The sequence below is a fragment of the Corylus avellana genome, chromosome ca2 (assembly GCF_901000735.1).
Source record: "Corylus avellana chromosome ca2, CavTom2PMs-1.0".
Classification (NCBI taxonomy): Eukaryota; Viridiplantae; Streptophyta; class Magnoliopsida; order Fagales; family Betulaceae; genus Corylus; species Corylus avellana.
This window is the reverse complement of record NC_081542.1, coordinates 5,357,968-5,372,178: the sequence shown is the minus strand read 5'-3', so window position 1 is coordinate 5,372,178 and position 14,211 is coordinate 5,357,968. Positions and strand designations below refer to the sequence as shown.

Below are 14,211 nucleotides of genomic sequence, written 5' to 3'. Positions count from 1 at the left end.
ACAATTTACAGATTTCTTTTTTCTCTTTAAAATTTTCTATCCTAAAAAAGGGAGTGAAACTCAGAAGCATGAGGCTCGTCAAACCATGACATGGAGAGACAAATTAGACCTTTCACAATGGGAAGGAAAGCGTAGCTCAAAGATACAAGATGTCAATAAAACAATGGTACTTCCCCCAATGGCACCATGGTCAACCCAGTGATGCGCGAAATGCCAGCCAACAATTCTAGCTAACCTAGCAAGAAGTTGAACACATCACTCAATGATATTATACCTTCCACACGATTGCTGCCAGCCTCCACAATTACAAGTCTCCTAACCCCTGAAAGGATGCATGTCAACAAGCTACTACATGAAAAGAGGGGGATAACATAAAACATACTACAGAGCTAAGCAAATTACCGGGATTTGCCAACCGTTTCATCACTTCGTGCAGTGGATCAGATCGCAAACACATTTGACATCTCTGTCCATTGAAGAAGCCATGAGGAGAATTTGCATCTTGCCCTAATTGCAGTGCCTATAAATGTAGAAAACGGCAGATTCAGAGACAAGGTAACGCATACATACAATTTTTTATCTGACATGCAATTTATTAGTTTGATTCCTGATTGAAAGACACAACATTTCACATCTGGAAATTTGTGAAGAAACTACAGCAATTGCTGCAAGTCATTTGTAAGAACTGATTATTTTTCCCACGCAAATAACGCAGCTACACATTTTTAAAAATGCACATTTTGAGAATGTATAAATACACATATTTCTCTGGTGTGTTTATATCCACGATAAATGTACTTCAAATTTACATTTGTCACCCACTGAAAACATTGACTCCAAGCGAGTTGAAAAAAGCAAGTAGAACAATTCCTTGCATTTTTGTCACAATCACTCGACTAGTACATTCCCAATGACGGTGATGGAAAATCAACATTTCTTTGAGCCTTCATGGTAAGGTAGAGAAATTTAAAAGAGATGGTAAGACCTAGCAGCTATCAGTTGGGGTGTGGATAAGCTTGTGAAGAAGGAAGCTTATCCCCAGCAAAGGAAAATGACTCATTAACGTGGTTCTCAGAAACCCTTTCCTATCCTTGGTTCAAATCTAATTTTAAATAAATGGAGGAATATATTTTTTTTGATAGGTAAGTACTGATATTATTAAAAGCGTAGGGCGCCCCAAAGTACACTGGAAGTATACAACTAGGAACACCTAACTGGAGGAATATATATATTGATGATGAGGAACCCTTCCAACGTAGAGCCACTTTGTGTATCCACCTATGTTGGATAAACCTCGGACTTGTGCAAAATGCCCCCTTCACATGGGTCAGTTAATCGGGCTGGGCCCAAAGAATTGTCTACATCCAAGGGGATTCGAACCTTAGATTTGATAGGAATCCCACCAAGACCAAGGTCCTTACCACTTAAGCCAACCCTTTAAGGTTTTTTAAGGATACGTTTTTTTTTTTTTTTTTTTTTTTTTTAAGTAATGGGGTTAAATACTAAAAACCCTCATAGGGTTTGAACACTTTATTTTTTCCCCCCTAGGTTTTGATTTGTATTACAGGATATACCTATGGTTTTGATAAAGACCAAATTGGTCCTTCCATCCATTGACCGTTAGTTGACTTAACGGAAGTCCACGTCACTGACATGTGTACCAATTAAAATTCGACATTTGGCATAAGTGGCCACGTCATCATTCCTAATAAAATTTTTTTTATTTAAAAAAAATTAAAAAAATGTATATTTATAAAAAAAAATATATAAAAAAAAAAAAGGCCACCCCCATCTGGCCGGATGGGGGTGGCCGAAACCACCCCCAAACCACCATTGGGGGTCGTTTTGGCCACCCAAAAAAAATTGGGGGTGGCCGAAACCACCCCCAGTGGGCACGAGCCACCCCCATCTGGCCAAATGGGGGTGACTTTTCTTTTTTTTTTTTATTTATTTATTTTTATTTTTTATTTTAAAAATTTTTTAATTAGGTGGCCACATCATCACTGATGACGTGACCACTTATGCCAGGTGTCAAATTTCAATTAATCCATGTGTAAGTGACGTGGACTTCCGTTAAGTCAACTAACGGTCAATGGATGGAATGACCAATTTAGTCTTTATCAAAACCACAGGTACTTCCTGTAATACAAATCAAAACCTATGGGGAAACAAATAAAGTGTCCAAACCCTAGGGGGGTTTTTAGTATTTAACCCTAAGTAATGTTGTATATATCAAAAAAGCGCAATGCGCCTCTATGTACACAAAGAGTATACATAGGAAAACCCTCGTTAACCCATAAAAACCAAAGCCATAAAAGAACCCTAGACCCCAAAAGAAGCCTAAAAAAACCCTGAAACCCAACACCCATAACAGCCCTATTCTCCCAAGGCAAAGCCTAAACCACCCTACCTTTGACCCTACTAGAGCCACATCTATTAGCCTCAAAATTAATGGATATTTAGAACTAGATAGATTTAGGCAACATGACTTCCTAGACCCACTTATCTTTTGGGAGTATATTTAGGCACTTGCTTATGAGGTTTTAATAGATCGATTTTGCTGGAAAATATATCTTATGATAATAAATCTAGCTTACTCTAGTTTTTTTTTTTTTTTTTGTATACTTGTGTACGTAGGGGCGCCTTACGTTTTTTATAAAAAGTTTCGATTACTTATAAAACAAATCTAGTTTACTGATTGTAAAACATTTAATCATGCGAATGTATCAACAGAATCATTTGATGATTTCTTCCAATGATTACAAAGATCTTTCTCATCAAATTTGTCATGCAGGGCCTAACAACATACATCAGGAAACCCAATCACCTAAACAATATAGAGTACGACACATCCCCCTCATCCAAAGCAACACATACAATTATGATAAACTTCCACTTTTCATAGAAAGCAAACATAGACACATCGAGACAATCAGGTAACAATGGAAATAAGGCTGATGCGCGTTTAACTGACAATATATCTATGTACAAAGGTAGATAACTACCATATAGCCTAAATGCCTGATGGAGTCAGATGAGTAGGTAACATTAAGAAATTACCTGATGAATACTCATTTCATCAAGATGAATATGTGCATATGCTTTATCTTTTGCCAAAGCGGTGATATCACTGAGAAGGAAATGGCAAGCGCACCTCAATATGGTTAAGGATATGGATCATTTAAATAATGCCTTTATACAAAACTAAAGAGAGAGAAGATGACCTTCGTGAATATATATCCACCAACGAGCCATTATCATCCACTATTGGTATCGAACTAACTTCAGCTGCAAAGGGAATGTGTACTAGCATAAGACAGGCAGATGATGGAGAACTATTAAAATGAAACCAGCTTGCTGCTTATCAAGTGTCATTAAACAAAAAGTGATGAAGTTAAAATCATGGAGAACAAAGAATCTCATGTACTTGAATACTCTGAGCAAAGAAAAAAAAAATCCTCTATCGAATATCATTCCTCTTAAAAGTTCATTAAGGGATAAGCAGAGAAAGGATGCCTTCTCAAACTGACAAACAGTATCATTGGCACTCTCCTCCAGAAGAACCTAAAGAATAAAAGCAAACTGCAGCAAGGGAAGAACAAAGTTCCGGTATGTGATGCAGAGACTTAAGGCTAAGACTAACATGCCAATTCCTACAAGATAAAAACCAATGTGTGATTGAATTTTATTTTATTTTATTTTATTTTCCATTTTTTCAATTTTAGTCATAGACCTATTATCTAGTAAAATTTTATTATCTTTATTCCAAGAACATCAAAGCCAAAAAGCTTTTGCAGTAGTGAAAAGAGAATCAAAATCACCTTGAACCAATAAAGTTAGAGCAGCGCTAAGAGAGGCATTTGGCCTCAACATTGCAAATGGCTTTGATTCCCCAATTTTTGGAACCCACGTACCCAAAGGAATTGAACAAATCGGTTGTTGAAGAATGGGCAAGGAGCTAGAAGAATGTCTAAAATATCTGTAGATACCTGAAAATTAGGTTCATGGATTAGTTTCAAATCATTTACCCTTAAGTGGCAAACCTGGAAGAAACTTACATTTTAGTATTCCAGACAGAGAAGCAAGATGCAGTAGCTGTGGAAAAGAACTGTCCAGTGAAGAATGGATGATGGGAACCGTAGCCACCTTGTTTTGCAAAATTTTCAAAGCAACATCTTTCAGACAATCATAAGGCCCAGCCTGTGCATTACAGGAGCAATACATATTAGACTATCAGTAAGCGCACATTCCACCATCAAGATACAAAATTATTTTGAGCAAACAGATTCCAAATTCTCCCAAGCTCATGCATTTTTTATTTGACAGGGAACACTGATTATCGGGGTAGTAAACCCAATTATCTCTCTTCAGATCCCATCAACAGCAGATAAGTTAGATGCTTACAGAAGTCCCAAACTAAAGAAGTCAAAAAAGAACATGCAAATTCTGGCATCCGTAACATGTGTGCGTGTATGTGTGCTATTTTATATCCAAGTCTTTTACATGTGAATATGATAAATGCATTAATGTAAGAGCACTAACTGCAGTCAGCATGAAGTTAAGTACAAGCCTTAGGTCATACAGAAAGTGCAGAGGTGAGCAAGTCCTTTGTGTGCTACATCCTTTTGGTACAGAATCTCAAGAAGCACTTACATGAACAAGATGCCGCCGAGGGAATGATTCCCCATTGCCATCCATTGCTCCAGTAATATGTAATTTTCCCTCTTTCCAAGCTGCTATAGTATGTGTCTCAAGCTCTTCCTCCGTCAAGTTTGATCCATGATTCCCAAGCTGAAATTTAGTGGATTACACATGCTAAATGGCCTAATATATGTTCTAATATACAAGTACATGTGCTTGTTTGTGTTAAAATTAAAAAATTAAAAAATTAAAAAATAATAAAAGAATAAAATAAAAAAAGGGACAAGGAAAAGAGCATCCAGAAGACACACGATAAACTTAGATGGTCAAGCATTCAGTCACATAACCAAAATAGAAATAAAATCAGATGAAGAAGAAAAAAGTGTAGAAAATAAAATAAAACTATATAAGCAAGTCTGTTTGATAATTCTGTACTGTTGAGTTGTGGTAGGTGAAGATGGCTATGGATCATAAACAGGAAAAATATCATGACCTAAGGATAAACATTTTGAAGAGCACAAGACACCCTAAGCATGCTATGGACGCAAGGGTTGGGTGGGATATGGGCACGGGACAAGAGACTGAAACTTCAAGGATTTTTCTAAGCATGATGTTTAAAATCATTTCCAAAATTACTCTCTTTGGCATATGAAACAAGCTACTTAGTATGTCTACCTTTAGTTTAAAGGTTTCTCAATCATGAGACCTTCTAAACAAAGTTTTATTTACCGCAGATCATAACAAACCAAGTGACCAGGAGGCAGAACCCCGTCTTACCTGCGCTCACCATACAGTGACACTTGCTAGATCAGCACATGAAGAGAAAAAAGAATAGTTAAATCAATGGTCTCCCTAATATTTGTGGTAAGGTACAGGTGCTATTCTAATCTTAATTTAGAAGGTTTCACGAGACTAAGCATCATGTGCACCTTGCACATACTTGGGACCCTAGAGGGGATGCAAGCGGAAGTAAAGTTGCTAGTTTTGATGTAAACCTTCGAACATTTTACTTCTAAAATACAACAGTTTCCCTTCAAAACTATCACAGCACAGAAACATTTCCCGATGTTTCTGTCGTCAACCCTTGTATGTTTTCATTTTTAAAATACAGAAAACAATTTTCACTCAAAGCTACCACAGCACAAATAACATAGAAGTTTATTGCAGAGTTACCTCTCTCAAAATTAGGATGAAGTCCAACGCACTAAGAACTCCAACAAACTGACCCTTGCAAAGATCCCAGAGAGGAGCCACAGAAATTCCCTGGAAGTAGCTTGTATCAGCAAAGATGTACATCTAAGCTAATAATCAGCAATTTAAATGGCAAAAAGAAAGGTTAAACATCAGCAAAGATATATGTGTTAAAAGCTAACATACGAGAACACAATAATTTAAAAAAAAAAAAAAAAAAAATGACTGTAGTTACGGTACCCTAGGAAAAGGCTAATAATCAGCAAAACCTACAAAGCATTAATAGATCCTCTCTCTCTCTCTCCACAAAAACAGAAAAAATAAGAAATATACAGAAAAGTCAAATAAGTCATATAATAAAGAGATAGGTCGAAGAAACCTTCTTTTTATGAATAAGATAGGTCCAAGAGACTACTAATATATAACAAAAGGCAATAATATACAAAAATGTATGGGAGACTTCAGCTCCCCCCCTCCCCTCCCTGTGTGCACACCACAATCGTCTGCATGCATAAGCTTAACTGTTCATGTGGGTATCTGTGTAAAAACAGTCACCTGTTCATAGAGAATATGAAATGCTTGCTTCACGGGTAAGTTAACATCCAGGGCAATGACCTGCAGTGTTAGACAATAAAGACTGTTGAGACAACTGAACTTGAAAGTAATGATTTTACCAAGTTTGAGGGATCAAATTCCAGTGAATTACAAAATAAATAGCTCCTAAAAGGGGTAAAGTATCCAAACCTTGCCTGACTCAGGAAGCAACTCATAAGCAGTATGTGCAGACAAGAACACGGATATACGGTGGCGAGAAACCTCTAGATCAGGTGATGATATCCTTGGAACAGCTTCTTGCAAAGTACCATGTGACAAAGTGGCCTATTTTGTATTACAAGATATACAGAAGTATTCAGACAAAATCATAACAGTGACATCAGAACCCCCCACCCACTTCCCCTTTTCATGTATGCAAAGAATCATTTTATTAAAGTTAATACTTTTTTTTATTTTTTATTAAAGTTAATACTGAGATCCAAGAAGTGTGAACAGCTAAGAAACATTATCTTTTTTCCTTTTTTAAGTGCTACGAAGCATTATCATGATTATGAAAAATGTTCTCTAGCTCTTTGGATTGTTCTTTTGTGACAAACGGAAAGAAGCATAGTTAATTATAGATTTGACAGAGAAGGGCTTACAGTCTAAACAACTTTCTTAGGAGAATACATGTCTAGTTTTTCATTTTTATAGGGAAAAGCTATTCCCATTGCCACATTCTTGGTATTTACTTTTCCTAGATAACTTTATTTTTCCTTTCCAATTACAATACTTTAAGGTCAATCCACAACATGAAAACACCAGCATGACACAATGACAATGCTTGTCTGTATGTAAGTTGTGAACCATAGATAAAGAATGAATACAACATAATAGAATGAACATTCATGTGTTTGTTTGTTATACAATGAACACAGGTGTGTGTGTAATGACTGTTAAAAATTCGGTCCAATTCATTCCGCATGGAAGGCTATAATGGTTTACCGAAAATCCAAAGGAAAAATTAAAAAGGAAATTCATGAACCCCTTCCTTCACAAGGATGGGAAACAAATATGACACTTGGAGAGTTAGTATACTTACTCTGATGCTACAATCTAAAATTCTAGCAGCATTTTACACACAGAATTTAACTTTTAAATAAAAATTCCCTTACCACAGGCATATTGTCATCATAATCCACATCCATGTTGGATCTGCCAGGTGTCTGAGGACTAAAAGTAGAAGTAATCACATCTGGTTGACTAGCTAAAACGACGGTATTCACTAACCCATAATCCCCCCTTACAAAGGGCTGGCTCTCGTCATGCCTCCACACTCCATCAACACAAAACTTGTACTGCATATCAATGAAAACATCAATTCTGAACATCAGAAATTGGTTTGAATAAGTATCACAAGTTATATATCAACAGTAAGTATGTCTAGCCCATGGGTATAAGGGTCCCATGACCACCATTGTAGGGTGGCGACATATAAGCAAGCACTCAATAGCATTCAAAGAAATGCATGGTACTTCTCTCTGTCCCCAACACCCATCATAGAATGTAAAACATTCCCTTCGATTTTGTGTAAGAAATATATTTTCTTAAAAAAAAATGCTAGGGGATCAGACCAACAAACACAAGTTCAATATTAAAACGAGAAAAATTGTGACATTATTTATTTAGCATAACAATGAGCACCTCTTTTTTGGGATATGTGAGCATCTTTAAACAAATTAAAACCGCCTCTTTGCGCCCATAAGAATAGACAGCAGAACCTTGATGAAATCCACTATCAAGAAGTATAAACAATATTAAGAGATATACCACACAAGTTCTTGAAACCTACAATTCCAGTGTGTAATTCATTCTACATGCATTACTATACCCATCTCGATTCCAAGGCGGATATATTAGCAGCTGGTTCCTTTCTGATTGTCAGTAAGACTAGAAATGCACAAATTATCCATATTGTATTGATACTATGGTAGAGATGGGAGTCCTCTTTCATCCTACAACTCATCCATGCCCATGGCATCATATTCACTTTGAAGCCATGTTTCAAAATGCGGCCAGTCAAAATTCTATCCTTCAGATCTTCTAACTATGTTTTTTTTTTTTTTTTTTAATAAGTAACTTCAATATCATCCCAAGGGGTGGCCCAAGTGGTGGAGGCCTTAGTCTTAAGGTTTGCTCATTTCAAGGTCTAAGGTTCAACACCTCACGGGTGCAAACAATCTCTTGAGGCCACACCCCTGGTGAAAAGCCAGCTATTTAACCAATTCCGTGTAGGAAACTTTCAAGGGTGCGGTGCACGGGACTAAGGTTTACTCTGCAGGGGCGGGTCTGAAGGGTCTTGCCTTGGAGAGGTTCCCCGACATTAAAAAAAAGAAAAAAAAGAAAAAAAAGAAAAAGAAGTAACTTTAATATCATTAATAAAGCGCAGAAAGGCACAACCTTAGTACACATGGAGTATACAAGAGATCTTCTAACTATGTTTGGGCTTGAGTTTATATATAATTCAATGTCATTAGAAAAGCGTTGAGGGGTACAACCCTAGCACACAAAGTATATCAGAGAAACCCCTTATTAGGGAGAAAAAGAAGAACAAAAGTCCTAAAAATCAGAAAAAACTAGGACAAAAAGAAAAAGGTAGACTGTTATGCATTGCTAACCGTGTGTAAAGGGATTTGAACCTAATATTTTTCGGCTCTACCACCAAAGTCTCTCGATCTTCAAAGCTCTTTTCATTATGCTCTCTCCAAATATATCGCATTAAACACAAAGGAGCCAACCTCTAACCTTCCAAAATGTTACGGCATCCCACTTGACCTCTCCAACTCACCAACAACTCTCTCACCCCTATAGGCATAACCCAATCAACACCAAACAGATGGAAAAAACAAACTCCATAATTCTCTTGCTACCTCACAATGAAGAAGAAAGTGATCAATAGACTCCTCACTCTTCTTGTACATAAAACACCAATCGGCCACTATGAAGCTTCTCTTTCTCAGGTTATCCAAGGTAAAGATTTTCACTAATGTCAGCATCCACACAAAGATCGCCACTATCGAAGGAGCCTCAACTCTCCAAATACTCTTCCAATGGATAAAACATGATAATAGGACCTCACTTCAAACTTTCTCCTTTTGGAAGGAATCCAACATATTATATCCTCATCTCCCTACCTTACTCTGAAAGAATACAACAACTCAAAGAAAAAGAGACCAAATCCATCTCTCATTCATATACTAGTTTGGTAAAAAATATATTTCATTGAAGATTTCCATCTTCAAACTGCATATGACTCACCACCCATGTGTCCTTACAATGTGTAATACCAAACAAATCCAAATAAGAAATCTTCAAGGGCTGTTCCCCATACCACTAATCATGTCAAAACCTAAACCTTGACCCATCTCCGCCTCATATGTAACAAATCTTAAAAACAATTCTCTCCCCTCCTTATATATTTCCATACTCCCACTTCGAAGAGTGAGGGATTTGTTCGATTGCTGGTGGTCGGGAGGATGTGCTCGAAGCGCGGTAGTATGGAAGATGATCCCTCTATGTCTTATGTGGTGTATATGGATTGAAAGAAATGCTAGATGTTTTGAGGACTCTACTAGGACTATAGAGGAACTGACTCATCTTTTCTTCTTTACTCTTGGACGGCCGCTTGGCTAGCTCTTTTAGTAATTAGTTTTTCTGACTTCCTCTTTCACTTCTCTCCCTCCTAGGCGCTCTCTACTTATACTTCCCGTGTATATGGGTTGCGCTTCTCTGCGCTTTTGATTTATATCATTATTACTTATCAAAAAATAAATACTCCCACTTCGAAGAGCCCCGCTACCTCCTTAGAACACCAACCTCCCCTAAAACTATCATATTTAGTTTCCACCACCGATTTCCACAAAGCCTCTCTCTTCATATTGTAACGTCATAACCATTTTCCTAGTAAAGCTTGGTTGAACTGAATGAGGTTTCTTACCCCAAACCACATGATCTTATTGGAGTACAAATTTGAGACTAATTTACTAAATGGAACTTAAACTCGCACTGGTGCCGCCCCATAACAAATCTTTGAAGTTTTTCAAGCCTATTAGCCACGCCTACAGAAATAGGGAAGAGAAACAAATAATGAGTAGGCAAATTGGAAAGAGTGCTTTTTATCAAAGTCAATCTACCTCCCTTAGACTAATAAAGCCTCTTACAATCAACAAAAAGACGTTCCATTGTTTCAATAATGTCGTTCCAAATAGATGTAGCCTTGTAAGAAGCTCCCAGTGGCACACCCAAGTACTTCATTGGCAAAGATGCTACTCTACAACCAAGAATACAACTCAAACCTTCTACATCACCCACATCGCCAACAAGAACTAGCTCTAATTTAGCTCAAATTAATCTAACCCTGAAACCACTTGAAAACATAAAAATAGACATCGCAAATGACGGAGTTGTTCAAGAGTCCGAGATTTACCTAACAGGGTGGGTACATGAAATGACCCTACCTTGGAGGGGTTCCTCGTTATCAAAAAAAACAAATCAGAGTATCATCTACAAGCAATAAATGAGACACTAAAAGCTCTTCATTATTCCACAACATCATTGAAAATCACGATAAGAGTCCCTATCCACTGTAATAGATATCATCCTACTCAGTGCCTCGATAACAACCACAAACAATAATGACGATAACAAATCTCCCAGTCTCAATCCAGGAGAATTGCTAAAGAATCCAGAATGAGAACCATTAATAAGAATGGAGAGCCACACCGTAGAAATACAATGTGCTATATAAGCTCTCCATTTCTCCCCAAAGCCATATCTCTTCAACAAGTATTAACAAAACTCTCAATTAACATGATTATAAGCCTTCTCCAAGTCCAATGGACATGAGAAATAATGGTAAGAAATGCTTCTTTGATGCTGTTAGTATGGATAAGAATCAAAATATCCATGGGCTTGAAGGCGAGTGCACAAGCCCAAGCCCTTTCCATTTCGAAAGACCAAGTCCAAGGTTCGGTTTTTTCTAAAGGGGCTCGTAAGCCCAGGACGCGCGAGTTGTTGACGAAGGTTATGCCAGAGGCTTCACCGAAAGTTGGTCCGAACTCAGGGACATCGGAGACTATGACAAAGGATTTGACGGCAGGTCCACCAATGGTTGGTCTGGTTCCGGTGATTTCGGTGGGGGTCTTTGTTCGATCTGGTCCAATGAGTTTGGCTGGCGCTAACGATGCTAGCTCGTCAGAGGCGATCATCCAAATATCAACTAAACCTCTTATTTCGGCCTCATTTTCTACTGTGGTGGCTCGGCTCAGTGATGAAAGAAACCCTAAACTGGCGAAGAGTATTCTTCCGCGTGGCTTTCTCAACCCTTTGCCACCGGTTGCTTTGAGGACGAGCAATGTAGATTCAGGTATGGCCCCTCCTCCTACCGTTCCTAGGGTTAGGGTTTTTGGTGTTGTCTTGGATACTGGGTTGACTATTAACTATACTTGCTTGGGATTGCACAAACTAATAAATTTTAATTTTTATTACATTAAAAGTGATTACATTTTGATATTTATGTTAGAAAAAATCACAAAAATGATAGACATGAGAGCAGTTAAGACTTGAGGCTGTCTACTTGTGACTAGTATAACCATATCAATCAAAAGAGAGAATTAACCTGGTGATGTCCAGGTGTCAAGTTGCAAAGAACTTGAAATATATCATCGCATCCCTCTACCGGAGACATAGGTATACATCTTGACCACCTGTTCAGATGATAAACCCAATAAAAACCCCTATATCACACATCCAATTTATATACTATAAAAGCCTACAAACAGAAAAGGAAACCTATACTGATCACATTAAATGAAAAACTATTCAATGCCTATAACATGAAAAATTCAGATCTGGGTAGAAATACATAGATAAAAGTATGATAATTATAGCCTCCCACCTCGTGAAAGAACCACAAAGAGACACGCTTCTTCCCCCATGACGCCACACAAATGACCAGGGAATCAAAACCGGTACCGAAACTCCACTGCTTTCATGCCCCCTATCCGGAACAGAACCGAACATTTCCACCCAAATCTTTACAGAGCCACACGAAACCGATATAAAAAAATGCGAAGTTCCACACCTCCCGACTTGATTATTCAGCCAATTCAACCACCGTAGCAATTTATCACAAATTTCACGAACCCTCCAAAAATCACACTAAAAATTCAATTCTTTTTTTTTTTTCAACAGGGATCCTCCACAACTGAGCAGAGGACCCCTTATGGCTTATACATGCAGAGCCTACCAAATCAAAGCCAAACCATGCAAAACCCTATCTTTTCAGCAACCATACCATCAATCCCCAATCACAATCTTCAACCCAAAAACACTGAAAATTCCACCACCACCTCAACAATCCTCAAAACTCAGAAACCACAAAATCCGACACCTGTCAATCCCAGCACCCACTGATCAATTATTCACACCCCAAAACTCCACAAATCAAAAACCCCCCCAAAATCCCACTCGAAAATCAACCCAAAAAAAACAGGAATTCAAAATTACTGATAATCCGAGCTCTGATCTTGACCCGAAAATTAAAATTTCCAAACCGAATCGAATTCAAGAACCCCAAATTTTGAAACTTGGCGGAGAATTAGAATGCAAGAGAGTGATTTTCTGTGCAATTAAAAAGAAATTTCGGGTGCCAAAAAAGTGTGACCTAGAGAGAGAAAAGCCCTAGTTTTGCAAAAGAAACTGAGGATGTGTGGCATTGTTGGATCTTGGAATGCTTTGTGGGCTCTGAGCGAAGAATCTGAAAGGGAAAATGTCAGAGAGAGAGAAAGGAAAAGAAAAGAAAGTAAGCAAATGATGATAATAATTGCAGTAAAATTACGGAGGGTGAAGTGAGAATGTCACTGTCGTCGTTTTGGGCTCCCCAAGATTCCATAAAACCGTTTACCTTTCAGTCAACTTATTGTAGCGGCCAGACCAAAGCTAATAAGGCGAATTGGCAATCTTTTTTCGCCGTAATACATTCTTTTTACGTCAGTTTTTTCTGTTGTACGAGATATCACAGTTTTACTCTCAATTGTGCATTCGAATTTTTTTTTAAAAAAAAAAAACATGTGTGATTTTTTGGAAGCTATAAATAGAAATAAAAAATAAGATGAAAAGAAATGCAAGGTAAATTTGGTTTTTTAAAAAAAAAAAAAGTTATATGACTTTTTAATATGAAAGTATAAAAGACTAGTTGATCCAATCAATTTAAATAGAAGAGAAAAAGGAAATAGAAGATTATTAATTTCCCCTAGATTGAACGACAGGAATAAAGGGTATAATCATTAATCATATACTGCCAAGTAAGAAAATAGTATACCTCCAAAAAAAAAATATATGGTACCATCATGAGCAGTAAAAATGGGTAGGTAGAATCTAGGATTCTAGAGTGCTTGTTGCTATAATTGAATTTTGAGAATGTTTTTTGTTTTTAGAAAAGTTATTTTGATGTGACAATAAGTTTAAATTATTTTCAGGTGTTTTAGAAATATAAAGGGTGTATTTTTAGTAAAGAGTTTTGTTGTAAATTTTTTGTTTAGATAGTAATAAGAAGTGATTAAAGTGATATAAATGTGAAATAAGATTTGAATTTTTTGTAATGGTTTTGAAAATACTTTTTTATTAAAAGTGAAAATAAAGACAAAATTGAATGTTTTTGTTAACATTTTTATTTTGATAAGACAAGACAAAAGAAAAAAAAAAAAACAAAAACAAAAAGAATTAAGTAGTTTGTCGTGTCCTGAGTTGATCATCCGTATTTTTTTATTATTTACAAAAAAATAA

The 14,211-nt window shown here is 37.0% G+C and overlaps 1 protein-coding gene across 1 annotated transcript; it reads right to left on the bottom strand.

The window, feature by feature from the left end:
* Nucleotides 1-32: 32 nt before the first annotated feature.
* LOC132170430 (sucrose nonfermenting 4-like protein) lies at nucleotides 33-13,268 on the bottom strand. Its single transcript, XM_059581416.1, has 13 exons — nucleotides 12,323-13,268; nucleotides 12,044-12,131; nucleotides 7,542-7,724; nucleotides 6,577-6,711; nucleotides 6,388-6,447; nucleotides 5,815-5,904; nucleotides 4,654-4,791; nucleotides 4,059-4,200; nucleotides 3,822-3,989; nucleotides 3,225-3,288; nucleotides 3,061-3,130; nucleotides 403-520; nucleotides 33-322 (listed from the first exon to the last, which is right to left on the bottom strand). The coding sequence occupies exons 1-13, from the start codon at nucleotides 12,445-12,447 to the stop codon at nucleotides 231-233; spliced, it is 1,473 nt and encodes a 490-aa protein (XP_059437399.1). The 5' UTR covers nucleotides 12,448-13,268; the 3' UTR covers nucleotides 33-230.
* Nucleotides 13,269-14,211: the final 943 nt, after the last annotated feature.

Excerpts from the sequence above, each read along its gene's own strand:
- LOC132170430 (XM_059581416.1), bottom strand. The coding sequence starts at position 12,447 with ATGTTCGGTTCTGTTCCGGATAGGGGGCATGAAAGCAGTGGAGTTTCG. Across the intron at positions 6,448-6,576 it reads TGCTTCCTGAGTCAGGCAAG|GTCATTGCCCTGGATGTTAA; the intron begins GTTTGGATACTT and ends CTAACACTGCAG. Across the intron at positions 3,289-3,821 it reads TCTAACTTTATTGGTTCAAG|CTGAAGTTAGTTCGATACCA; the intron begins GTGATTTTGATT and ends TTCCCTTTGCAG.